Source organism: Mchenga conophoros, linkage group LG8 (assembly GCF_057382185.1).
Source record: "Mchenga conophoros isolate Kocher_MC1m ecotype Shallow Benthic linkage group LG8, M_conophoros_male_GT1.1, whole genome shotgun sequence".
Taxonomy (NCBI): domain Eukaryota; kingdom Metazoa; phylum Chordata; class Actinopteri; order Cichliformes; family Cichlidae; genus Mchenga; species Mchenga conophoros.
In genome coordinates, this window is record NC_140533.1 from 3,124,994 (window position 1) to 3,152,587 (window position 27,594).

At 43.7% G+C, this 27,594-nt stretch overlaps 1 protein-coding gene across 1 annotated transcript; it reads left to right on the forward strand.

Moving 5' to 3' along the window:
- Nucleotides 1–3,577: 3,577 nt before the first annotated feature.
- On the forward strand, nt 3,578–26,853 carry LOC146567919 (unconventional myosin-XV-like). The gene is made up of 13 exons (XM_085283484.1): nt 3,578–3,652; nt 9,938–10,047; nt 16,034–16,127; nt 16,201–16,304; nt 16,413–16,476; nt 18,160–18,273; nt 18,364–18,525; nt 18,601–18,714; nt 21,576–21,634; nt 25,008–25,131; nt 25,228–25,323; nt 26,320–26,451; nt 26,821–26,853. The coding sequence occupies exons 1-13, from the start codon at nt 3,578–3,580 to the stop codon at nt 26,851–26,853; spliced, it is 1,281 nt and encodes a 426-aa protein (XP_085139610.1).
- The last annotated feature ends 741 nt before the right edge of the window (nt 26,854–27,594 follow it).

Genomic DNA, 27,594 nt, shown 5'->3' on the forward strand with positions numbered 1-27,594 from the left:
AGTTTTGAGTTCTCAGGGGTGACTTCTCACGAGTGAGTAATTTATCTACATTATATAGGCCTGGTCCGTAAACCACCTGCGGCAGTGAAGCATCCAGCTGCCCTATGAGCAGGAGATTTGGGGTAATGGGGTCAGGATTAGTACTATCCGAAGATGCTTAACCAAGAGGTTTCACATTAAGGATCCCTTATACTTCAATGAGAGCCGTGCGGAGGACTTCTTCTGTCACACTCTGATCCTTCAGGATGACCTGGAATGCAGCCTTAACTGACCTTATCTCCCTTTCCCAGGCTCTTCCAAAATGGGGTGCATGCGGTGGATTATAATGAAAGGTTATCCTCTGCTTTGCCAGCTGTCCCTGAAGAATGGGCGTCATTATAGAGAAAACTTCCTCTAACTCTCGAGCCCCACCTCGGAAATTAGTGTCATGATCCGACCATATCTCGAATGGTGTACCCCGATGGGAGACAAATCTTCGCACGGCCATGTGGAAAGCGTCTGAGTCCAGACTTGGCAGCAAAACCAGGTGTACACATTGGGTGGTTAGGCACTTGAAGATGATGCCCCAGTGCTTCTCCTGCCTCCGGATATCTTGATGGTGTAGGTACCAAAGCAATCGACTCCAGTTGACCAAAAAGCAGGTTTGTGGATCCGGAGTCTCACTGTGGGCAAATCAGCCATTTTGGTGGGAACAGGCCTCCCCCGCCATTTCTGGCACTCTACACATTGTCTTTGATGTCTCCGGATTACTTGTCAACCTCTGATGATCCAATAAGTGCGCTGTATCTCTGCAAAGACATGCTCTGGACCGGGGTGAAACAGAATTGTGTCGAAGTATTGGACAAGGAGCTTAGTTACCGGGTGTTCTGGAGGTAGCCCAATAGGGTGTATGGTGTCCAGACCTTCAGCACATCTCAGGTGCCCTCCAACCCTTATCAGGCCAGTAACCAGATGTTACGTTCCCCTGAGGGGTCTAGGCGGTGAGGGGGAAGTAACAAAAGGTGTCCAGGTCAGAAAAAGGAGTCAAGGAGGCAAAAGGGTTAAATTAAAGAGTTTTATTAAAGTAGCTCAACTAAGAGAGACGGACAAGCCGCTATCACCATTTAAGAAAAACAAACAAAACTCAGGCGTTGGTCAATAAAGCAAAGTCAAAAGGAAAGCGCAGCTCACTAGCTGGAAACCACAAACACAGCTCACTAGCTGCAAACACCACAAAACACACACAGCTCACTAGCTGCAAACACCACACAAAATGGCACTCTGGCCCAGAGCTCACCTTTCCCTGGGCTTAAATACTTTTAATTACTGATGTGAGTCAGCTGTGTTACAGGGAAAGGTGGCACCTCAGGCAGAAGAGGTGGTGGGACACGCCCACACAGGCACCTTCAGGAGGAGGCCCTGCTAGGGCCGTAACACCAGATCATACTCAGGGCAGAGTGCACAAAGTTGACTATTTGGGGCCAGAGTTCTTCCCTTCATCAGGGCCATCACATCCTCAGGAAAACTGTCATATTGAGCTGACTTTAAGATGGCTTTCTCTGCTTCCACATGATCAGTGGCGGTCATTGGAGGAGAAGCCGCCCCGTGACGACCATGGTAAGTGGCTTTCACAAGCTCCTCCCAAGATGTGAAGTTGCCAGGGTCTGGAGTAGTAGACTTTGCCACTGTGACAAGCCCACATAGCATCCCCTTGTGTAGCTCATCTGTAGTCTCAGCCCTACCAGTAGGTTGGGAGGGCCAGTGCGCCGAACTTTGTTGCAAGAACTGGGGGCCCTGAGCTTAACGACTGCCTGATGAAAGACTACAGAGTTTCTTCCCCCTTGTGATGTCATCAGCCGGGTGAAGTGACATACCTCCACTGGTGAGAACTGGTGAGCTCCTGGATTTCAGCAATTTGAGTCCCAACAAAGACCTTGTACCAGCAGGAATCAGACTGCAACCAACTCAGCACAGTAGTAGAGTCAGTCCACAAGATGGTATTTTGCAGTGGTAGGGTAAGTTCGGTTTGAAGCTGCACTCCAGTGAGAGCAGCACTGAGTTTGAGACGAGGCATGGACAATCTCTTCCGAGGAGCGACTCAGGATCTGGCCATCAGGAATGAAGTGCTGACATGTCTGTGGCAATCTGTGGTCCTTAGATAAGCTACAGATCCATACACTTTCTCTGAGGTATCACAGAACACGTGCAGCTCAAAGGTGCAACTTGGAGACACTGTAGCAAGTGGCACATAATACCTTGGTAAGGTAATGCGGCACGAAGGACACCGGTGACAGGTTCATCCCAGCCCATCTCCTTTTGCCACATAGACTGTTCAAGAATCTTCCCTCTAGTGCAGGGGTGCTCACACTTTTTCCGCATGTGAGCTACTTATAAAGTGACCAAGTCAAAATGATCTACCCACTACAAAAATCCAAAACATATACTTATTTATAAATATATTGAGGATTCTTTATATCTACAATGTATATACATGCATAACCGCAATATCCAATATTTCACAACACAATTAACTATGTAAATTTTTTGTCATTACCTGAGTTTACTCTGATGACTTGCACTGAATTGAATCAGCCAGGGATGCATAGTCCGGACAGTAGCTGCTGACGGCCAGGTTTAAGAGAAAAAACCGAGAGCTAAAAATTGGAGTTAACTCGCTGACTAGCTTGTCAGTTTTACTACACTTCGCGCCGCTGTTTGCGCATGCGCAGCGACCTAAGCGTCAGAAAAAATCTGCTGTCATCTGACTGGCTTCCCTGTATCAATCAAGTGACGGGATGGATGATAGGCTGGCATCTATTTTTTTAATGCCATGCGATCTACCAATACTACCTTTGCGATCGACTGGTCGATCGCGATCGACGTATTGAGCACCCCTGCTCTAGTGGTATACGGAATGATAAACCCTAGAGGGTCATATTGGCTGACAAGCACCTTGTACACATTGCAAAGAAAGCGAAGCAGAGGCTGATCTTCAGGAAGCAGGCATACCTGATGAAACATGACCTTTATATCACAGCTTATGCATCAGGATGCTGGCGAAATCAGATTAACACGACAAGGAGTGAAGGGCTACGCGTGGGCCCTGGCAGAAAGAGGTCATTAAGGGCAGTTTGCTGGTACAGGAAGAAGCAGTTGAAGCCTAGGCGGGCTTTGTTGTTGTGATGCACAAGATGGTGTGGAATGTACCAGAATTCAGTGGAACCATTTACCTCCTCCGGAGTCAACTTTACCTCATAACCAGCCTTCTCCAGTTTCTTGATCTCCTGGTTGTATGTCTGCACTCTGCTGTGATCCTTGCGTAGTCGACGCTCACTGGCTCTCAGAAGAGCCATGACAGCCTCTAGAGGTGCCTTCACCTGAGGAAACTCTTTGCGGCGAAGCAAGGGAGTAGCATATCGTTCGACCCCCTCTACCTGTACCCGGACTGTCCTTGATTCAAGGATATCTATTGCCTGCTGGTCCTCCATTGACCTGATGACTTCCTTTTCATTTCTAAACGGCAGGATGTCAGTCTGCCACAGCCTCTCAACATCTTTGTAGAGCTCTGGTGTCTGTGGGATGAACAACGATTGCAAGCATGCCTGTCCAGCCGCTGGATGTGGAAGACTTTTGGCAGGTCCCTGCAGTGCCCATCCCAGCTCAGTACAGACAGGTACTGGCCCTCCAGAAGGGCCACGGATCACCGCGCATACAGGAGTGATAAGATGCAGGTGATCTGATCCAATCAGGATCATAGCTTTCACCCGACTGAAACCTTTGAGGGGAAGTCTTTGTAGTTGACTCTACTTCTTTTTGAGTGTTTCCACTGGGCAGGATTGCTCCAGAGCCAGTTATTCTGCTGTGAATGCATTCGGTATTTGATGCCTCACCTTTGGCTTAGTTTTAGTGGATACCTCCAATGATATGCTTCACCCATGCAGCTGCAGGACATCCTGTCTGATGGTTCGCAGGGCCAGAGCTTCGTCTGTCTGGGCAAGGCCGTGGAACTTCACAGCAGCAGGCAATATTATGGTTCTCTCTGAACCGTCATCCAGCACAGCAAAGGTGTCCATGATGGAGTTGGACTCTTACCACCTTCAACATCACTCTACCAGAGTGACTGGGATGGTCAAGATAGATGACACTGGATGCAGTGCACATGGTAAATGGACTGATTCTTACATAGCGCTTTTCTACTCTCCCAAAGCACAGGGAGAGTCCCAACATGCCTCATTCACCCATTCACACCCACTCATACAAGCACTTCTAAACTCAAGTGCAAACTAACCAACATTCACACACATTCACACTCCGATGAACGCATCGGAGGGCAACGTGGGGTTAGTTTCTTGCCCAAGGATATTTGGCATGCAGACTGGGGAAGCCAAGGATCGAACCACCAACCTTCCAGTCAGTAGCTGATCTACTGTACCACCTGAGCCACAGCCACCATACACATGGTCAGGATACTGGGATTCTGTTCTTTAGCCTTGGCGAGGCCATTTAATAGAAGGAGGTGTTGCTCACCACAAGTGCTACAGGGTTTCTTGAGTGTGCAGTTGTCAGCAGAATGGTTCTGGCCACACCTCCAACATTTATTCTTATCTTTGATCCAGTCCACAACAACAGCCACATCTAGCCTGGAGAGTTCATTACATCCCCTCAAGTAGTGCTCTGTCCTTTCACAGAAAGGGCAGTAAGGCTTGAAATGTTCTCTTTTCTTCTGCATTGCAACAGCCTTTGAACCTGGATGGGCCACAGCAGGTGGTTTTGTGGCTGTGGGTTGAGGTCCATAATAAACAGAGGCAAACTTGGGTTTCTGTTTGGTTTCCAAGTGCCTACTGACTTTCCCCTCCAACCATGGCTTCTCTGAGGCATACAGCTCCATGGCCCGTCGGGAGACCTGCATGGCTTGGGTCTTGGGCGCTCCAACCACTCTGCTAGGTGGAAGAGGGTATAAGTGCGATTTGATCTAGACCGTAGGGTCCCTCGGCTAAGGCAGTAGTCTGCAAAGTTATCCCGATAACTCAGAGGAAGTTTGGTAAGTAATTGTTCTACGTGGGATCCACAGTGGAGTTCACTCTCTGCCACCCCGTCCATCGTGGTAAGCATCCTCACTGGACTGGCAACTAACAGGGAAAAAGCTTTAAAGGCTTGCGAATCACCTGGTTTTATGGGTGATGTACACAGGATGGTGCTAACTAGCACATATGCTAAAGGTAACTAATGCCAGTACACACAAGTAACATGGTAAAACATCTTAAACCTGGAAGATTAACTCACGTTTATGTGACGCACACCATCCACAACAAATACAGGATGGGCTATTTGATTTCCTTCCCAGCAGCTCTCTCCTATATTGTTAGCCCAGGAACAAAGTCAGACTGCCCAGAGGCTCCTGGGTAATGTAGTTCCAACTACCACTTTTCTACACCAAATATCCTTGTTACATACTAACCCCAAGTTGCTCTCTGATGCATCCATTGGAGTATTAATGTGTGTGAATGTTAGCTAGAAAGCAGTTAAAGCTTGTGTGAATGTAGAAAATAAGTAGTTTATTTTTGCTAGAATCATCATTTTACTGGTGGCAACTCTTCGCATGAGTTCTCCAATGTATGAGCTCATCCTCTACGGTTTTTAATAAGGGAATCTGATTCAACCATACCAGGTCTGAGTGCTTGGTGGAAAAAATTATACCTAGATATCTAATGTTACCTGACTGAAGTGGAGTGGTGGTGGTGTTTTGAAAATTCCAATTCAGATGCAGGACTGTTTATTTGAGAGCTTATCTATAAGTGTGATTGTCTTTATAAGCGAGGTTTGTGAGTTCCTGAGTAAAAGTAACATATCGTCATCATTTTGTGGTCTGTATCTTTGATACCCAAAGACTTATATATACTTATATATACTTAACTCCTCCACTTGGGTCAGGAACTTATCACGGACCCAAAGTGGGTACTCCATTATTTTCCAGTTGAGGACTATGGCCTGAGATTTGGAGATGCTGATTTTCATTCCTGCTACTTCACATTCGGTTGCAAACTGCTCCAGTATGACCTGGAGGCCATCACCGGATGAAGCCAACAGAACTACATCATCTGCAAAAAGTAGAGATGAAATTCTGACACCACCCAAGTGGAAGCCTTCCTCCACTTGGCTGAGTCTAGAAATTCTGTCCATTGAAATCATGAACAGAATAGTGAACAGAACAGTGGTCATACAAGAGGTGGACATTAGCTTTCTCCGAAGGGTGGATGGCCGAACTCCTCAGCCTATCTCTAAGCGAAAGGCTAATTTCTGCTGCTTGTATGTGTAAGCTTGTTCTTTTGGTCAATGGAGTGGCTTCTGGCTACACCCAAGCTCACACAGTTTGCATTTGCAATTAATTAACTATACTGTCCTGATGCATACTGAATCATCCAGGTAAGGAAATCCCCAAAAGTTGATTGTATTCATCTGGACTTAGCGTTTTCAGTGGGAGAAATGTTTCGTTGGTCATTGATTAGTGGTCATGACAGTTTGCATATTAATGATCAAGGAACTAACCTCACAGCCCATTGTTCAACAGCGGTGCTAGTTTCAGTCATCTTGCAAATGTACTGTTTATAAGGGTGGGGAAACCTGAGACTGAAGAAGTCACTTGGATGAGTGATGCAACGTTTCTCCCACTGAAAATGCTACATCCAGATGAACAGATCCAACTTTTTAGTGGTCATAGTGGTCAGGAGATTTGGAGTCAACAGTATCCATGACACACAGCGTAACGTTCGATAATGTGTCATGTGCAAAAGCATCAGCTCTACCCATATGGAAAAGATATATATAAAACTTATAAGGTTTGTATCTGTCTTGTGTGAAACTTGTATGAAAAGCATACAAGAGTAAAAACAGATATAAGATCCCTTGAAGAATTATATAATGAAACTTGTATGTTTTGGATACTTACTAAAACAATATATGAAAGTAATGTGAAAGTGGCCACTTTCATGAGTAAATCATGTAAGCCTTATATGATTTACTCATGAAAGTGGCCACTTTCATGAGTTAAGTCATATAAGTTTTTACTATTTCTTTTCCATATGGGTAAGAGCCGTGCTTAGAGAGTGCTTTGTAGTGAATCAGAAGAGTCGACTCCCATTGAGCGAGAGCCGTCTCCTCACTTAATTTCCTTTCGCTGCTCAGCTCTCACACAGTGGCTCAGCTATGCTCCAATCCCTCCATATTGTGGCCAATCACATGCGAGGATATAGGATAATATCATTAGGGACGTGACAGTCAAGTGGAGCGTGCGTCTGTCCTCTCAGTAAGTGAGTGAGACAGCGGTGAGGAGGGCTGTGCGAGTGCATCGCAAAAACACATAAATATGCCTGACACTCGTAAACGAAGCAGCATCTGGCTGCAGTTTAAAGACTTTTTTGCCTCGGTCTCGGTCTTGGTCTCATCTTGACTTTGTCTTGGTCTTGACTCGGTCTGTCTGTCTTGGTCTTGGTATTGTCTTGGTCTTGGTTTGGGCGGTCTTGACTACAAGTCTAATAGTCGATTAAAGAGCAGACCACAGCAACCTCCCTGAACAGGCTCCAGTAAACACAGTGGTGGACAACCAAGAAAGGGTCTCCACTATGAAGAGTTGTCAGGTTTTGACATGAGTCACTGCTGACCACTTTCCATGAGCATCTGGCAGCACAAATGAACCAGCTGCTAGTAGATGAGACACACCTGAGCTTCATTAGAAGCTTGAAAATTACCAAGGGCTGTCAGAAAAGCTCGAGAAGATGTGGAGGGTGACAGTAACAGTGGTCCCAGTGGTAATTGGATCACATAGTGCATAGATACAGACGGACAAAATGGTGGTGGCTAACCAACCGGACATAGTGGTGGTAGACAAATAGAAGAAGACGGCCATAGTGATCGATGTAGCGGTTCCGAATGACAGCAACATCAAGAAGAAGGAACACGAGAAGCTGGAGAAATACCAAGGGCTCAGAGAAGAGCTTGAAAAGATGTGGAGGGTGAAGGTGATGGTGGTCCCAGTGGTAATTGGAGCACTAGGTGCAGTGACTCCCAAGCTAAGCGAGTGGCTCCAGCAGATCCCGGGAACAACATCAGAGATCTCTGTCCAGAAGAGCGCAGTCCTAGGAACAGCTAAGATACTGCGCAGGACCCTCAAGCTCCCAGGCCTCTGGTAGAGGACCCGAGCTTGAAGGATTGACCGCCCACAGAGGAGAGCGGGGAATTATTATATATAAGTAGGGATGGGTATCGTTTAGGTTTTATCCGATATCGGTGCCAAACCGGTACTTTTGAAATGGTGCTGGTGCTTAAACGATGCTCAAACAGGTGCTTAAAGAATGGAGAACACAAAATTGGTCCAAAAACCTCTCATGTTCAGCTGTTTTTTTGTAAAAAGATAACAATGTTAGCCTTTTTTACGGCATCACTCTTGGCTGGAAGCAGTGCTTAATCAATGGAAAAAACACAAACTTTGTCCAAAAACCTCTCATGTTTAACTGTTTTCCACTTTTTCTTTGGTCATTTTAGCCTTTTTGGCCAGGGTGAAGGGAGTATCTGCCATCAAACAAGAAGACAGCCGCATGTAGCTATGATGATGTTTGCTAGTTCACCTTACGTGCATTAATGTAATAACGTGGTTAGCCGTAAATTACACTGGAACAACATTAAGCTACTCACGCAGAGAAGAACGGCTGCTGCTGCATCATCATCCGTCATCATTTCTGCTACACTGGCAGGGCTAGGGGCCAGGACTCTCCTCTTCGGGTTTTTGGGGGATGTTGCTAACTCCGGGTCTGATAACAGGCACCACACCCGCAGTAGATGTGCACGGTGTGAGGTCTCGCAGCAAGCTATCAAATATGGCGCATTTCTCAGCTTTAAAAAAAAACGCTATGCGTCGCCAGGTGTTTCATGGGATTTGAGGTGTTACCTCCTTTGACAGTATCACAGTATCAGCTTAAAGCACTTGTTGCAGGCTGCTGAGTTTGCATATTTTGCTGTGAAGTACAGCCAGACTTTTGACTGCTTCGCCTTGGGCATTTTTAATCTGTAGCTCTGCTCTAAAAGAACGTACGTACCTGGACCCGCCTACTATCCTCAGAAACGTAAAATGATTGGCTAGAATGTAAAGTGCATGACATCTCAGGAAAAAAAAGCACCGAAATAAAGCACCGAAATGTGCGCTGCTTTTCGGTCTGGTTACTACCGTTTATGTCAGAACCGGTGCCATAATGGCACTGGATACCGGTACCCATCCCTATATATAAGTATTCAAAATGAGGAACTCAAAATTGAGCTCAGGGGCTTCCTGTTTCTGCTGATAATCTGACAGATGTTTCTATAACTTGATTGGAGTCCATCTGTTGCAACTTCAGTTGACTGGACGTGATCTGGAAAGGCAAACACCTATCTTTATAAGGTCCCATAGGTGACAGCGTATGTCACAAACCGAGCCATCAACTCCAAGTACATTCTGAGCTTTCCAAGACAGCATTGTATCGAGGCATAGATTTGGGGAACGGTCAGGAGGAATTTCTTGAAGCATTGAAGGTCCCAGGGAGCACATTCATGATCTATCATCCATGCATAGAAGAAGAGCCTTAGTCAGGAAGGTGAACAAGAACCCAATCGTCACTCTGACAGAGCTCCAGCTTTGCTTCCAGAAACTTCCAGAAAGACAAACATTTCTTTAGGACTCCACCAATCAGGCCTGTATGGTAGAGTGGCCAGATGGAAGCTTCTCCTTATTAAAAGGCACATGACAGCCCACCTGGAGTTTGTTAGTAAGCAGCCATTAGCTTATCTTGGAATCTTTCAGTGCTTTAATTCTTAATTTTTCTAAACATTTAGTAATACCTGCAAGCCTAATTATATGAAATTGTTTTTTCTCTTAAAAATAATTGTAAATGTCTGTAATTTAGTTTTTGTCCTTCTTTTTTTTTTGCAGACTTACATTGGAAACATGTTATTGTCCGTGAACCCCTTCAAGCCGCTTAACATTTACACAGAGGAGCTGAGACAGAAATACCAGGGGAAAGAGCAGCAGAGAAATCCACCGTAAGCAATATATTTCTGTAGGTTTTCAGTCATCCAGGGCATCTAAGGAGCTTGGAAAAAAGCAACATTGAAAAAACCAAATAGCCATTCAGTAAATGGATTGCATAACATGGAAGAGACACCTCTACCGTACAAGACTCAGCTGTACATCTTTACCTAAAGGATAAAGGTTACTCTTTTGAAGATGCCAGTGTTCACATTTGGACTGAGAATACAAATAGTTTGAGATGTCCACTGTGAACAACCATCACTAAATAGACAGGGTAGCTTGCAGCACCAACTGTTAGCCACCTACAATGCAGTGTTGAGTTCCCTTCCCAGGAACTTGAAACCCCACTCAGATCTTGCATCAAACCACTCACAGTGGTTTCTAACAAAAGCTTTGGTAGTAATGACCAATGGCTCTTTTCACACCTTGGCTCTCGTGATGAGTAATTATGATGGGTCAACAACCTTTTTAAGTGACAACCCCCACTAGGGTTAAATATCTGGAACTCTCTACTATTTGAGTTTAGAATGGAAGAAGCCTCTTGGAGAGAGAGACGAGAAATGTTTTTGCAAAACTTAAAGAATTCTAGTTGCTTTCTTTCCAAGCTCCATAGCCCACACCAAGCAAATACTCCTCATACTGCAGTAAACTTCTGTCCTCCTAAAAAATGTTTTGGATGTTTTATTTTTCTCTGCTTCAGGCATGTTTATGCCATAGCTGACGCAGCCTTCAGCTTTTCTCAGACCTCCACACAGGAACAGTGCATCATGATAAGGTATTGACAAAAATACCAGTTTCACTTGGGTCATTCACACACATAACACACTGTGTGTATATGTATGTATGTATATGTATATATAGCAAAGATACTGTGCAGGGACCTCAAGCTCCCAGTCCTCTGGTGGAGGACCCAAGCTTGAAGGATAAAGACCGCCTGCAGGGGAGAGAGGGGAATTTTCAAAAAATATATATACTATAATATATAATATATCTGTATAAGTAATCCCAGGGGTTACATGAAGAAGATGTGGGACCTATGGGCTGCTTGATATTCAACATCTACACCAACGGTGAAACAACTAGTAGCACTGAAGGTCTGACAGGCTTCATCCCCAAGGATCGCCAGAAGGGACCAACATCGTAAATAAGACTGGCTACAGATAGCAACTATGGAATGGAGCAATCGTTAGCCACCTCCTTGACATGGATAACATAAACCTGTATGCCAGGAGTGAACTAGACATAAACTCACTGAACCACACCACTATGGTCTACAGAAATGATTTTGGAAAGTCATTCTGACTTCAGAAGTGTAGTCAGATGGTAACAAAGAGAGGGGAGGTAGTAAGAATGGAGCGGATTCCACTACCAGAGGGTAACATTGCAGACATTGAGGACAGCTACACATACTTGGGAATCCCAGGTACTGGGAGCTGGAACCCCACGGGCAAATGGGAACCATGAAGAATCCGCTATCAGATACCACGCTGGGATAATAAGCTGACCAAAGGAGGAAAATGTATGCTATGTGTTCTAACCCTCTGGAACTCCATAATTAACCTTAATGTGTGAAGAGGACTCTCCATTTACATGAACAAATTAGAGTATATTTGATAGATATGACTCAAACCACTGCAGGGCAGTACCTTTAACCCTTTAAAGCCGATCGGAGCGGGCACGCTCTGTTTTGCGTAACTATTTTTAAATCCCGGTAGCTCTGCAACCACGTAAGCTAGCGCAATAATTTTTTTTTGCATATGAAACCGGAGGAGTTGTACCTTATGCCATCAGCTTGTCCTAGGTCACGGTTTACTTCCACATATAGCTTTGCAAAAACTGCATAAAAAGCACTTTCAGCAACAAAAACATAATATTCCAGAAACATGCTTTGCATATCTGATCAGCTGTTCATAACACTTCCTACGTTGGAATAGACCTCAGCGCGAACTTTTGCATGTCCGCCATGACCTGCCCGAAACCGGAAGTGACATCATTTTTGCGGAAATGTAGTTTTTTTTTTTTACCATCAGGGCCTCAGGGCCTATACTGGTGTTTTTAAAAGTTAGGTTTGACTTTATGACTTTCTGTGTTGTTTCTGGGATGCTTAGGACTCATATTGCACTGCTGGAAATAGTTTCTTTTGATGCATATGCTGCTTTTTTGCAAATTTGCAGTATAATATTTATTTTCGTTTTTCCTGCAGCATATAAAAATTGGTGTATTTCAAAAATAAAACTATGAAGATACTCAAAATAAATTTCCTGTGGTAGGAAACTATATTGTGCAACTTTTTTGTATTTACAGTTTTGAGGGATAAGCCTCTTAAATTTCTCTAACTAGAAACATATGCTAAAAAAGCAAAAACGATTTTCAATTTTTTTGTAGTTTATTGCACGTTTTTGCAATTTATGTAATTACTATGCACTTAATGAATACATATTATTAGAATCTGGGCTATAATTGTTGTATTGATGTATAGCAACTTGAAATGCTCCCAAAAATGGCATCACACCATGTAAAAATATAATATAAGCTCTGGCGGACTTGGTTCTATGGTCGGTCTTAAAGGGTTAATATCTACAGCATGTTCTAATCGCTGTAATAAAATATTATGATCAACAGTACTGAACACTGGACTGAGGTCTAGCAAAACAAGCAACAACCAAAGAGATGAGTCTGCTGTTATAGAGCATAAGAAGATCATTTGTAAATTTCACTAAAGCTGTTTCAATGTGATGCAGGACTGTTGTGCAAAATTTGGTACAAATCATATCATTACTTAATAATATGATTTGTAACATACTTAATGATATGCATACGACATATCATTAAGTATGCATACGACACAACAGTGGTGGGTCTCATCAAGGACGACAATGAGACCTACTATAAGGAAGCAGTGGAGCTTTTCATGGAGTGGTGTACCAACAACTTGCTCCTGAATGTGGATAACGCCAAGGTGATCAACTTAAGGAAGAAGTGACCCACGTTCACAGCACTCTACATCAACAGCACTGCAGTAGAGAGCCTGCAGCACTGGAAATTCCTGGGAATCCCAGCACACTTCCTCCCTGGTCAAGAAAGCCAACCAACAGCTTTTTGAGGAGGCTGAAGAGGCCGCATCTGAGTCTAGACGTTTTCACCAGCTTCAACAGAGGCTGTCAAGCAGTCTCTCTCTGGCACAAGAACAGCAGTGCTTCAGACAAAAAGGGGCTGAGAAGAGTGGTGAGGTTCGCTGAGCGGACTATTAGGGTCATGCTGCCATATATTGAGGGACTGGCCAAACAACTCTCCTCATCAAGGGAAAAAAACCATTATCAGGCACACCTCACACTCCATCCACGGCCTGTTCTGACTCGTGCCCTCAGGTAGACAGTCTTGAAGGAGTTCCCAGAGATGCTGAGCACTTGTTGGCTCTTTTGTCTTCACTCTGCGGTCCATCTCAGGTTACTGTGGAGGCCAGGCCACCTGGCACAGTACTCCATCATTCTCCTTCTTAGTCAGACCACCCTTACACAGCCTGGTGGTGTGTTTGGGGTCATTAAAACTACTACTAGACGTTCCCAGCACACCCTCACTACCCGTTTAGGTGCACCAGGTCTGTCCAGCGTCCTCTCCCGCCACCTGATCCAACTCACCACCAGGTGGTGATCAGTTGACAGCTCAGCCCCTCTCTTTACCCGAGTGTCCAGAACATATGGTCGCAGGTCTGGTGATACGATTACAAAATCGATCATCGACCTACGGCCTAGAGCATCCTGGTGCCACGTGCACTTATGGACACGCTTATGTTCGAACAGGGTGTTCGTTATGGCCAAACTGTGATTAGCACAGAAGTCCATCTTGGATACAACTTTTGTTTTTTCAATAGGTAGAGGGTCATGTAACACATCAAACTTATTGGTAATGTCACAAGAAAAACAACGGTGTGCTTGGTTTCAGTGTAACTTTATTCTTTCATGAGTTATTTACAAGTTTCTGACCACTTAGAAAATGTGTTCAATGTGCTGCCCATTGTGTTGGATTGTCAATGCAACCCTCTTCTCCAACTCTTCACACACTGATAGCAACACCGCAGGAGAAATGCCAGCACAGGCATCCAGTATCCGTAGTTTCAGGTGCTGCACATCTCGTACCTTCACACCATAGACAATTGCCTTCAGATGACCCCAAAGATAAAAGTCTAAGGGGGTCAGATCGGGAGACCTTGTGGGCCATTCAACTGGCCCACGACGACCAATCCACTTTCCAGGAAACTGTTCATCTAGGAATGCTCGGACCTGGCACCCATAATGTGGTGGTGCACCATCTTGCTGGAAAAACTCAGGGAACGTGCCAGCTTCAGTGCATAAAGAGGGAAACACATCATCATGTAGCAATTTCAAATATCCAGTGGCCTTGAGGTTCCCATTGATGAAGAATTGACCCACTGTTGTTGTACCCCATATACCACACCAAACCATCACTTTTGTTGTTCCAACAGTCTTGGAGGGATCCATCCAATGTGGGTTAGTGTCAGACCAATAGCGGTGGTTTTGTTTGTTAACTTCACCATTCACATAAAAGTTTGCCTTATCACTGAACAAAATCTTCTGCGTGAACTGAGGGTCAATTCAATTCAATTCAATTCAATTTTATTTATATAGCACCAAATCACAACAAAAGTCGCCTCAAGGCGCTTCATAGATACAGAGAAAAACCCAACAATCATATGACCCCCTATGAGCAGCACTTTGGCGACAGTGGGAAGGAAAAGCTCCCTTTTAACAGGAAGAAACCTCCGGCAGAACCAGGCTCAGGGAGGGGCGGCCATCTGCTGCGACCGGTTGGGGTGAGAGAAGGAAGACAGGATAAAAGACATGCTGTGGAAGAGAGACAGAGATTAATAACAGATATGATTCAATGCAGAGAGGTTTGTTAACACATAGTCCTGTTCCAATTTTTGTTTTGCCATTCTGCAAATTCTGTGCACCGATCTGGGTCATCCTCGTTGAGATGCTGCAGTAGCTGGAGTTTGTAAGGTTGCCATTTGTGAGTAGCTAATATCTGCCGAAGGGATGTTCGACTAATGCCACTCTCCAGTCACATGCGGCGAGTGCTACTCTGTGGGCTCTTGCTGAATGAAGCTAGGACAGCTACTGATGTTTCTTCATTAGTGACAGTTTTCTTGCGTCCACATTTTGGCAAATCCAACACTGAACCAGTTTCACGAAACTTAGCAAGCAGTTTGCTAACTGTAGCATGGGAGATGGGTGGTCTCGTAGGGTTACTGCGTTCACCAGATATCAACACAATTTCTATCCGCTCCTCACGTGTTAACCTCTTCGACATGTCAATGGCTGTGAACAAAGAGAAACTTGTAAATAACTCATGAAAGAATAAAGTTACGTTGAAACCAAGCACACCATTGTTTTTCTTGTGACATTACCAATAAGTCTGATGTGTCACATGACCCTCTTCCTATTGAAAAAACAAAAGTTGTATCCAAGATGGCCGACTTCTAAATGGCCACCATGGTCACCACCCATCTTGAGGAGTTTGCCCCCTCACATATACTAATGTGCCACAAACAGGACTTTAATATCACCAACCATTCCCATGTTATTACGGTGTATCCATATAAATGGCCCACCCTGTAGGACCTTTATTTTAAGATTTTTTTGGATGTACTGGATAGCAACTTGGGATTAGTCTCTTGCCCAAGGATATTTGGCATGCAGACTAGAATCCAGGAATCAAACCACCGATTAGTAGGTGACCTGCTCTGCCACCTGAGCTACACCTGCCTCTGTAGTGGTGTGAGTCATGGTTAGTAGGTCATCCACTTCCATTCCAGCTACAATTCTGCATCTCGACTGATATTGAATGTTTTCAGGTTTTATACTGACATTTATAGTTCCAACAGCTGATAGTCTACAGATTTTCCTTCAGCATCAAAAGTAGGATTTTGTCATATTATGTAATTGTCTGTAAATTTGTCCTAACCTTTCTGTGTAGTGGCCAAAGTGGTTCAGGGAAGACTGAAGCTACCAAACTTATAGTCCACTACCTCAGCTCGATGTATAAGGGCAGAAATTACAACCTCCGACAGGTAGGTCAAAGTATGTTCATCTTTCAGCTATTTTTGTCTGTTTCTTACCATTTTCTTTCTCTTCCCTAAATAGCCCATGGAGGTCTTTCCAATCCTAGAGAGTTTTGGGAATGCCAAAACAATCCTCAACAGCAACTCCAGCCGCTTTGGCAAGTACCTCCACATCCACATTCTTCAGTGAGTTTGCCCAACTTAACTCTTTGTGTATTTGCATTTTTCTGGTGTTACTAGCCCTGGGGATGACTGGTTGTAGCTGTTTTATTTGTCTCTCCTCTTGGTTGGCAGAGGAATTGTTGTAGGGACCTCACTCTCCAAATATCTCCTTGAGAAGTCCAGGGTTGTTTTTCAGGTGAGAGTATTAATTAAGGTATGTTGTTACTTTTCAAAGAGATACAATTTTGATCAGATTGAAACTGTCACAGTAGCCATGGGTCAGTGTGTCAACCACTCTGATCCCGACTTAAATATCTGAATAATTGTTATGACTGCCCAGAGAAAGAATTCTAATGACACAAGGAATACATTTTCTCCAGTGCCAGAAGTAAATTTCCCAAGATTCCCAGAGAAGGAATCCTAAAGATGTATGTCCCCCTCTCTTTCTGGCCAAATTGAATCTGAGCACTATATTTGCAGATATTTTGAAGCATTATATAAATTAACTTTCATGTTAAAGGGTAATGGGACAAAAACAAATTATCTCCTTAAAGAATCCTTAATCAAACCACTTGTTCAACATGCTTAAATGTGAATTAAAGCAACCTTTGTTCTCACCCACTGCTGTTTATTCTACACTATAAAAATCTAGAGTAAAGCTACAGAAGTTTAAAAGAAATGGGTCTATTTAGGCACAGATACCTGAGTCTATATCGGGACATGAGATGTACTAGACAGTATTTATTTTGAGTCTTTAGAAACTTTACATTACCACAGGGATCACCCTTCATATCTTTTCTTTTCTTGGTATTTCTCCAGCTGTGTTCCTTTTTCCTGATTTTCCTGTCACTTGGTACAGCTACATCTATTACTATGGCTGTCTTCCTCTGCTTGTCTATTACTGTCTAGTTGGTTGGCCATCACTGGTTTATCTGTCTGTGTCTTGAAGTCCCGCAGGAACTTACTTGGTCAGTCCCCACCCTAGGAGGCGTGTTCCTTTTTTTCTGTTTTTTCTTTCTTTCTTTCTTTTGCCTGTCCTATCCGGCAGTGTAGAAATCAGAATTACTGTCTGAAGGCCAAGAAAAATGCCCAACAGACTTACTTTCCCAAGTGACCGTTACCACTTTTGCTATACTGGTCCACATAGTTTTCATAGTTTACTAGACTTTTGTTAGGATTATTTTAAGTTATTACTATCAGAACAGAGAGGACTGGGGATGGGAAAGAGAAAGAAAAGTGAAAGAGAAACTGGGAAGAAAGTTAACAGAAGGAGAGGGAGAGAAAAATAGAGGAGAAGACGGTTTGAGAGAGTGAGAAAACGGACTAAAAATCTGCTGCACCATGTGCTGAAAAAGATAAGCAACAAACAACACAGTAACAACCACCATATGCAAAACAGTAAATAATAAATATTAAATGTATATATATGTATATATATGTTTAGAGCCAGTACCTGACCAAGATACAGTGACGTCTGTGTGTATCTGCTTGTATACCTGTGTGCACACTCGTGTGTGTGAGTGCGCTTGTGTTCATAAGGTTTCTCCATGTAAATGTCTAATAGTGGGTGTGGGAAGATATAGCCCTGACCCACAGGACATGCCTCCCCAGAGCCCAAGGAGGATGACAGCAGGGCAATCGCGCCACCCACCTGTTTGTCTGTCATCCTTTGATCTTGCCTTGGCTCTCAGTATTTAACTAACTCAGTATTTAAAATTATAATTTATCTTTCATCAGTGTTTCCTGTTTACATGAAGTGAACATGTGAAAATGCGTTTTACTCTGGGTTTTTTTTTGTTGTTGTTGTTGTTGGGGTTTTTTTGTAAGCACATAGAAGTCATGACTTTAATTCTTAGTTGTTTTCTCATTTTCCATGTAGGCAAATGAGGAGAGGAATTACCATGTGTTCTATGAACTGCTGGCAGGTATGAATGGCTGGGACAAACAAGAGCTCTACCTGCAGGAAGCTGAGACGTATTACTACCTAAACCAAGTATTTCACACAGAATACTTTGTTTTTCATGAGTTTTCCATATCTTTTCAATCATTATGTGCTAGCCTTTTTTCCTCTGTCCTCCTAAAGGGTGGTACCTGTGAGCTGAAGGAGAAGCAGGACAAACAGGACTTTCAGCTTTTGATTCAATGCTTTGACATCATAGGACTCCATGCTGAGCAGGTCTCCACTGTCTGGGCCATCCTCTCCTCTATCCTACAGCTTGGCAACATTTGCTTCAGCTCATATGAGGTATGCATTCATGGAGGAGAGAGAATGAGAGACAGATTAGAGATTAATGTCATACATCCAATCCTGTCATTTCAGAGTGATTCATTTGAGGTGGCTCAACTCTTCAGTGAGGCCGAGGCCAGGAGGGTGGGCTCACTGTTGCAGATTTCCTCTGAGGCTCTTCAGACTGTGATCACTCACAGAGTTACCGTTAGTAGCCAAACACCAACATAAGATTTATTCTGTCTCCCATCTTCTGAATTTAACTTGTAACATCATCATTGGTTCTTATTGGTGTTTATTGGTTCTTTCTGACACTTAATATATAGGGACAGTAGAACAAGAAAGTATTATTTTTGGAAAGATGAAGCACAATCTATTGTCAGTACCTTTGCTAGTACTAGATACCAATAGGGTATCTTTAAAGGAAGCAAGATCAAATTATTTAGCACTTGACTGGCTATTAGAAAACTGAAGAAAGGTAATGACTCACTTAAGATAAAGTGGACAACCTTATTGCAGCCAGCCACATTGCAATAATGTCAAGATACTGGCATACCCAAGTGCAACTGCCTGTGTGCATGTGCGTTACTTAACCTTGGAGCACCTGCTACCAGGATCTACTATGGGAAGAAGGTAAGCAGCCGGAAGCAGTGTAATGCTTTGGGCAATGACAAACCTTAGGTCCTGTCATCCAAGTGGATGTTACTTTAACGTATACCACCTACCCAAACAGGCCATCTAATGCTCATGGAAAGAGCATTCCACAGCACACCTTCAGAAGTTTCAGGGTTGCAACTTCTGAAGGTGTCCTATCCTGAAGGTTTCATGATAGCCTCTCTACTTTAGATTAAGCTTAAAGCTTTCCTTTTAGACAAAGCTTATAGTAAGGGCTGGATCAAGTGAACCTGAACCCTTCCTTAGTTATGCTGCAAGTGGCCTAGGATTCTGCAAGCTTCCCATGATGCATTGAGCATTTCTTCATTAACATCTTTTCACTCTGTGATCATATAGCACCTTGTATTCAATCATTAATTATTAGTAATATCTAGCTCTCTTACACAGTGTGACTTTTGTTCTCTCCTGATGGGTCAGGACTGGACAGGACTGGTCAGCCAGTGTCTCAGGAAACATGACATCAGTAGATGGAACACAAGCAGCATCAAAATTCCTGGACTGACTAGCATTGTCCATGTCCACCTGGCTGGAAGGCAAGATGGGCCCACATATGCCAGTCCTGTACTTCAGAGCTATAGCTACATTAAGGACTTTTTCGTCAAGTCCCATTGGGCTGGACAACAAAGATGCACTGATCTCCCACTGGGAGGCAGTTTTAAGCAAGGGAAGAAGAATCCCTAGCATGAACCGGTTCTGATGCACCACTTTCTTCTGGCCAGTACTTTCTTTTCTCCCAACCCTCGAAGAGGTTTACCTGTTTCATTTACACAGTCAGAATATAATAACTAAATATAATAACATTATAACATTTAAATATTAGTACAACAGAACCACGGTGGATCCGTCCACATTTGCATGCTTTTCAGTATCTTTATTCACAGCTGTTGCAATTTAGACATCAAAGCTTACAGGCAGCTTAGGATCCTCGCACACCTCACACACCTCGTCCCCAACCTCCGGCGCCGGCTGAGCAGCTCCCTCGCATGCCCCGACCTCCAGCTCGGCTGCCTTCCTCCAGGTAGTGGGAGTGGGTGCATCCACCTGCCAGGCACCAGCCGGTCTCACCCATTGAGTGGGTACAGGTGCGGAGGTAGGCTGTGCCCTAGCTGGGCTCACCCTGCAGACCGGCACTGGCACCAGAGCAGTCCGGGCCTCAGCCACTCCCCCACAGTCGAGTGACACCAGTTGCCGTGGCAGTGGTGTCGGCGAGGACCAGATCCGAGTTGCCAGACTCTCGATCACCTGCATCCAGTGCTCAATCCGGTGCTGGAGTTCTTCCCGCTGCCTGCTCCCTCTGCATAGCCGCTAGCTCACCACCCTCAGTGGGGTGGCTAAAGCTCAGGTGGTAGACCTACTAACCGGAAGGTTGGTGGTTGGATCCTAGTCTGCTCCAGTCGGCATGCCAAATATCCTTGGGCAAGATACTAACCCCAGGTTGCTCTCCAATGCATCCATTGGAGTGTGAATGTGTGTATGAATGTTAGTTAGACAGCGCTAAAAACATAGAAAAGTGCTTGTGTGAATGGGTGTGATTGGGTGAATGAATGAGTTGTGTAAAGCGCTTTGAGTGAGTAGATAGAGTGAGTGAGTGAGTAGATAGAGTAGAAAAGTGCTATATAAGAACCAGTCCATTTAGGCCAGCTCCTTCCCTAGCTGGCCCAATCCTGGGTCTGCCGTGCCCCAATAATGGGTTTCAGCACCACTGAAAAGAACACACGGCAGACCCATCCATACATTCATTTTATTCACGACTGCTTACACACCAGCTGAAGCTTTTCAGCTCGCAGTTCACCCTTTTGACAAAAACAACCACAACAGTTAGAGTTCATAGACTTTAAGACGGTGAGGTGTGATTGTGGATGCCATGTAGGTGCATCTGCCTCCCCTGCAGTGTCACTGCAGACCATGCCCCGAATGAGGCCGGTGAGCCATCCGGTCAAGCTGAATCAGCAATCACGGCCATGAGTCGGAGCTTACAGGCAGCTCGACGGGGGTCTGGCACAGCAGCTGAGGCTCACTCTGAGCTCCAGCGGATTGAGGTAGGTCCAGATGAAGCAGAAATGGATATGATGCCTAATTATTCCAATATACATACAAAAGTCCTTTACAACATGAAATGACAGCTCCCCCACAAAGAGTTTCCAGGAAAAAAGGGAATCAAGTGACTCAGTTTATTGTCTGCTGTCTGTTGCCAGGGATAATAATATCCAGGTTTTACAGAAGCAATAGCATCTCAATTAATGAAGGCCATATTCAAAATGTGGTAGCTAGGCAGTGACACAATTAATAGCAGAAATACCGCTACCTGGGTAACCTCTGTTCTTGGAAAACACCCTGAGAAATTAAACCACAAATCACTAGCTTGTTTTTATTGATTAATTTTTTGTCCACAGGAGACCACATATGACAGGATCTACTGCCCCCTGTCTGTGGAAAGTGCCATAGAATCAAGGTACGAAAACTAAGCTATTTCTTCATGATTGATCACATTCTTCAGTAATAAAGAATAAAATCATCCATCCATTTTCTTCCTCCAAGACTTCCCTTTCTCCTCCAGCCCACCTGGGGAACATCAAAGCGTTTTCAGGCCATCTGATAGATATAATCTCTCCAGCATCTACTGTGTCTAACTAGTGTTCTCCCAGAAGGGCATGCCTGGTTGGAACACCTTACCCAGGAGACAACTGTCTCCTTTAGATATAGAGGAGCAGCATAATTTATTAATTTAGTAATCCAAAAATAAAAGATAAAACAGTCCAGTGTCCCATTTGAGTACAAAGTACAAAAAAACCACACACAGTCCAGACGTCGATCACTTTAGCAGGGGTAGCAGTTGTCCTCTAAGACCCACCAACCTGTAAGAGGACAGCCAGTAATCACTCCAGCCTCCATAACTTAACTACCTTTAGGCTGCAGCATATAATAGGCCCCTGGCCTGCACAGAGAGACAAAGTAACACCAGTTTCACTATATGTCTGTGAAGGTTCTCAGTCATCCAGGTCATCGTAGTCAAAGGAGCTTGGAAAGAAAAGCGTCTGGACTTCTTTAAGTTGCTTGAAGACGTTTCACCTCTCATCCGAGAAGCTTCTTCAGTTCTAAGGTCAAATGGTGGAGAGTCCCAGATATAAACCTAGTGGGAGTATCCCCCCACAGAGGGACAAAAGGACCCCCTGATGATCCACCATTTGACCTTAGAACTGAAGAAGCTTCTCGGATGAGAGGTGAAACGTCTTCAAGCAACTTAAAGAAGTCCAGACGCTTTTCTTTCCAAGCTCCTTTGACCAGTTTCACTATACAATTCTCAGTGCAACAAACCATCCATCCCAAACATATCAGGTCATCCTAGATTTCATCACATCACATACCTGCACAGAGAGACAAAGTAACACGACAGTGTTTTGTCGTGTGGGCCATAAGTGGGCCAAGCTTCCAGTTTGGATTCGGGAGACAGACACTATCTCTACTTTCAAGATTAGGCTTCAAACTTTCCTTTTTGCTAAAGCATATAGTTAGGGCTGGACCAGGTGACCCTGAATCCACCCTTAGTTATGCTGCAATAGATGTAGGCTGCCGGGGATTCCCATGATGCATTGAGTTTTTCCTTTCTCACTCACTATGTATTAACAGACCTCTCTGCATTGAATCATATCTGTTATTAACCTCTGTCTCTCTTCCACAGCATGTCTTTATCCTGTCTTCCTTCTCTCACCCCAACCGGTCGCAGCAGATGGCCGCCCCTCCCTGAGCCTGGTTCTGCTGGAGGTTTCTTCCTGTTAAAAGGGAGTTTTTCCTTCCCACTGTCGCCAAAGTGCTGCTCATAGGGGGTCATATGATTGTTGGGTTTTTCTCTGTATCTATGAAGCGCCTTGAGGCGACTTTTGTTGTGATTTGGCGCTATATAAATAAAATTGAATTGAATTGAATTGAAGTAGACTAGCATATCAGTGCAATCAGTTACACCTGCCTATTAGTCCAACTCCATTACAGCCATTGGCTCACCGCAATTGTGACACACACAACCACTCCCAAACCAGTGCAACGTCACACAATAACATGGAGATGAATTAATACAGGGAACACTAGTCCACCATGTTACACCTTTCTGTCACTTGTATCAGCAATCTGATTTTTTTCTTCTTTAACTAGCAATAATACTTAGAGAACTAAGAATATTAGTGTTAACAAAAAGATCAAGCTGAGATCACCAAATTAATGCATTTCTCAACAACGATGCTGCATCTGATGGCCGATGACTGCATAACATTAGGACATGAAAATTTACTAGCATTGGGTATCAATTAAAATGTAAAACAATTGGATTAAATGACTAGTACGTCTGGTAACGACTAGGGACAATGGTCATGATAGGTGAACATCCCATGACCTACATGGTAAAAAAGTGATTGCTTCCTAAACATAATAACTGGTTGGGCATCCTTTAGCAGCAACAACTGCAATCAAGTTTTTATGATAACTAATGAGTCTTGAACAGCACTGTGGAGGAATTTTGGCAGACTCGTCATTGCAGAATTGTTGTAATTCAGCAACATTGGAGGGTTTTCAAACATTACCACCTATTTAAGGTCATGCCACAGAATCTTAATTGGATTCAGGTCAGGACTTTGACTAGTCTTCTTTTTTTTTTCAAAAGCCATTCAAAGGTGGACTTGCTGATGTGTTTTAGATTCTTGTCCAGCTGCAGAACCCAAGTACACTTCAACTTGAGGTCATGAACAGATGTCCGGACATGCTCCTTCGGAATGCTTTGGTAGACAGCAGAACTCATCGTTCCATTTACCACAGCAAGTCTTCCAGTTTCTGAGCAGCAGAACAGCCCCAGACCATCACACTACCACCACCATATTTTACTGTTGGTCCCTGCCAATGTAATGGCACAAAAATTAAACTTTTGTCTCATCAGTCCACAGAGTATTTTCCCAAATGTCTTAGGCCATTTTTTTACCCAGTCTCTTTCTTATGGTGGAGTCATGAACACTGACTTTAAGTGAGGCAACTGAGGCCTGCAGCTCTTTGGAGTTTGTTCTGGGGTCTTTTGTGACCTCTTGGATGAGTGGTCACTGCGGTTTTGGGATAATTTTGGTTGGCCAGCCACTCCTGGGAAGACTCACCCACTGTTCAATGTTTTTGCCATTTATGGATAGTGTCTCTCACTGATTCACTGGAGTCCCACAGCTTTAGAAATGGCTTTATAACGTTTTCTAAATGGAGAGATCTCAATTACTTTGTTTCTCGTTTGTTCCTGAATTTCCTTGGATCGTGGCATGATGTCTAGGCTTTTAAGGATCTTTTGGACTACTCCAGGAGTCTGGCCTGGGTGTAGCTGGAGAAATTGAACTCAGCTTTCCAAAGAGTTAATTGATGTTATAACAGGGGGGGAAATCACTTTTTATATTTTTTAATTTTATTTATTTATTTTCGTAAGCATTCCATCTTAGTTTCAATCACCAAGGTAAAGCAAAGTGACGCATTGAGTCTATTTAGTATTTATGCAAGGGTGTTTATACATCACTAATTTAAGTTTCTGTTTATAGGATAATTTGGTCTTTCAATGTGGGCACAGATCTGGACAAAATGTTTGCAACTGAGAACAGAGATATATTTAAACTCTATCAAGATGTGGGTCTAGCTTCAAAAATTACAATATCTTTCCTATAATTTCACTCAAAAGTAGTTTTTCTTTTAATATACCATCCATGGTTGAAACCCACTTCTTTCAATTCTATAGCCTTGAATTTTTTTGTCAGTCTATCTGAGAGCAGTAAAGTGACTTTTATCTCTGTTTTCCTTTCTTTTCTCCTCTCTAGAGATGCCATTGCTAAAGCCTTGTATTCTGTTCTTTTTGACTGGTTGGTGGAGCAGATTAATGAATGGCTGAGTCCCACAGAAATGGACAGCACCGTGGGCATAGTTGACATTTATGGATTTGAGGTAAGTGTCCAGTTTGGACTTTGGTCTGGAAACGTGCAAGTAATTAAGCATATTCTTGTGCAGATAAATTCACAATGGTCCTGTGATCTTATGCAGAACCTGGGAGTGAACAGCTTTGAGCAGCTGTGTATCAACTTTGCCAATGAGCATCTGCAGCATTTTGTCAACAAGGCAGTAATCACTCAGGAACAGGTGAGTGTATTGTATACTGCCCATGAATTATCAACCATCAGAGTCACCCATTACAAGCGGGTTCTACGTATTCTGAATAAATTATTTAGAAATATCATAATAATATGCTATAACTTGATTAAATTATTGAATTACTACAAAAGAAAAAAGGAAAAAGAAAATCCCCAATCCCTGGTAGATATTTCACAAGACTTGCTGAATGCTTCAACTTAATGTAACATTTAAATTCAGTTGACCTTTTGGGAGAAAAAAAAGATTTGCCTTTAAAATTTAAGAGCTTTACCTACAACATCATAGATGGGTTGTACGATTTGCTCTTTGTCTAGCCTCTCACCTGGGACCAATTTGCCGGGGTGAGGAGTGTCCAATAGGGTTTGCTGGAAGAGTATGGGATGTCTGGCCCATTATTACAGGCTATTTGGACCCTGTACATCTGCAGAAAGAGAATAGTCTGTAATGCTGGCATTAAATAGGATTTTTTTTGGTGAGTGTTGGGCTCTGCCAGGACTGCCCTTTGTCACTGATTACATTCATAATTTTTATTGACAAAATATTTAGGCATAGCCAAGTGGTGGAGGCTCTTCATGTTGTTGGCCCAAAGAATTTCAGAAGATAATGTGGTACTGTTGGCTTCTTCAGGTGGTGACCCCCAGCTTTCTCTGACAAGGTTTGCAGCCAAAGTGTAGAGGAGGGGGAATGAGCACCTTCAAGTTCAAGAACATGGTTCTTAGCTAGAAAAGGGTTGAATGCGAACTTCAACTCTTGGAAGAGGTTGTTGCCTCAAGTGCATGGGTTTATCTCGGGGTCTTATTCACCAGTGAGAGTGGAGCAAGGGATTGGCAGCCATCCATGTAGCAGAAATTAGTTCCTGATGTTTTTTAAAAATAAAATCAGGATTTGTAACTTTTTATGTGTGAGCATGGTGAGCATCTTTTATAAATGTTTTCATGCCATTTAATTGACGTCAGTTTGTATCACTGTGTCTGTGTCCTGCAGGAGGAGTACAGTGCAGAACACATCCATTGGCATCATGTACCACTTAAGCACTTCCACTCCTGTCTGGAGCTAATCTCCTCCAAGCCACATGGCATCCTCCGGATACTGGATGACCAGACCTGCCTCCCGCAGGTACGTACACACACACACACACACACACACACACACACACACAGATATAGACAAGTTGTATACAAGTTATATAAGCTGTAAGGTGTAATATAAAGAATCAGGTCCAAGGAGCAAGTGATCAGTTTAATATAAGGTGCAATGTAATCAGTGGTAGTGCACACTGAGTAAGAGGTAAAGACTAGAGGTTGCATTATACTATAATAAGTACGGTTTATAAATAGGTGGGAATGTTATTTATAAATACAGTGAAAATATCCAAAAAGGTTAACAGCTCAGTTAACCTTCAATCAGGGTGGAGGTTAGGCATGTTTGACAGCCTGTGGGTAAAAACGTTTATTGCGTCTGTTTGTTGACCTGATCGACCTGTAGCAATTTACCAGAGGGAAGGAGGGAAAAAAGTGAGTGTCCAGGGTGTAAGGGGTCCTTGATGATGATACCGGCTTTCCGCTGAAGTCTGCCAGTATAAAAGTCTCTGAGGAAGGTTAGTGCAGTGCCTATTGCCCACTCTGCCGCCCTCAGCTACCGCTGCAGTTTTTTCTTGTCCTCCATGGTAGAGCAGTTAAACCAGAGTGTACAGCAGTAGGTCAGAAGGCTATTGATGGTGGAGTGGTGGAAGTTAATTAGCTGTTTTTGAGGTGGACCAGGTAAGGTTGGCCGAGACCACGAGGAACTTGAAGCTTTCTACCCTTTCTACCTCTTCCTCATCGATGTAGAGGGTAGAGTGCTCCAATCGCTTGGTTCTCCTCAAGTCAATTATCATCTCCTTGGTCTTGGCTGTGTTCAGATACAGGTTATTGTTGTTGCCCAGGTGCTGAACCGCCTCTCTGCAGACTGAATCACTGTTGTTCTCGACTATCCTATGATAGTAGTGTCATCAGCAAATGTTATAATGGTGCTACTGGTGTGAATTGGAGAACAGTCATGGGTAAAAAATGAGTATAAGAGGGGACTGAAGACACACCCCTGTGGGATGCCTACGTTCAGATTGAGGGTGGAGGAGGTGTGCTCTCCCATCCTGACGTCCCGGGGTCTGTCACTCAGGAAGTCCAGTGTCCAGTTTGCAGGGTTGAACTGTGTTGAAGGAGGATCTGAAGTCCACAAACAGCATCCTCATATAACTGTTACTACTGTCCAGATGTGTGA

What these genes read in the sequence shown, in the direction of transcription:
- LOC146567919 (XM_085283484.1), top strand. Translation starts at nt 3,578, where the DNA reads ATGCCTGTCCAGCCGCTGGATGTGGAAGACTTTTGGCAGGTCCCTGCA. An exon ending in CGTATTACTACCTAAACCAA is followed by an intron (nt 18,274 to 18,363) that starts GTATTTCACACA and finishes GTCCTCCTAAAG; the next exon opens with GGTGGTACCTGTGAGCTGAA. An exon ending in TTTGCTTCAGCTCATATGAG is followed by an intron (nt 18,526 to 18,600) that starts GTATGCATTCAT and finishes CTGTCATTTCAG; the next exon opens with AGTGATTCATTTGAGGTGGC.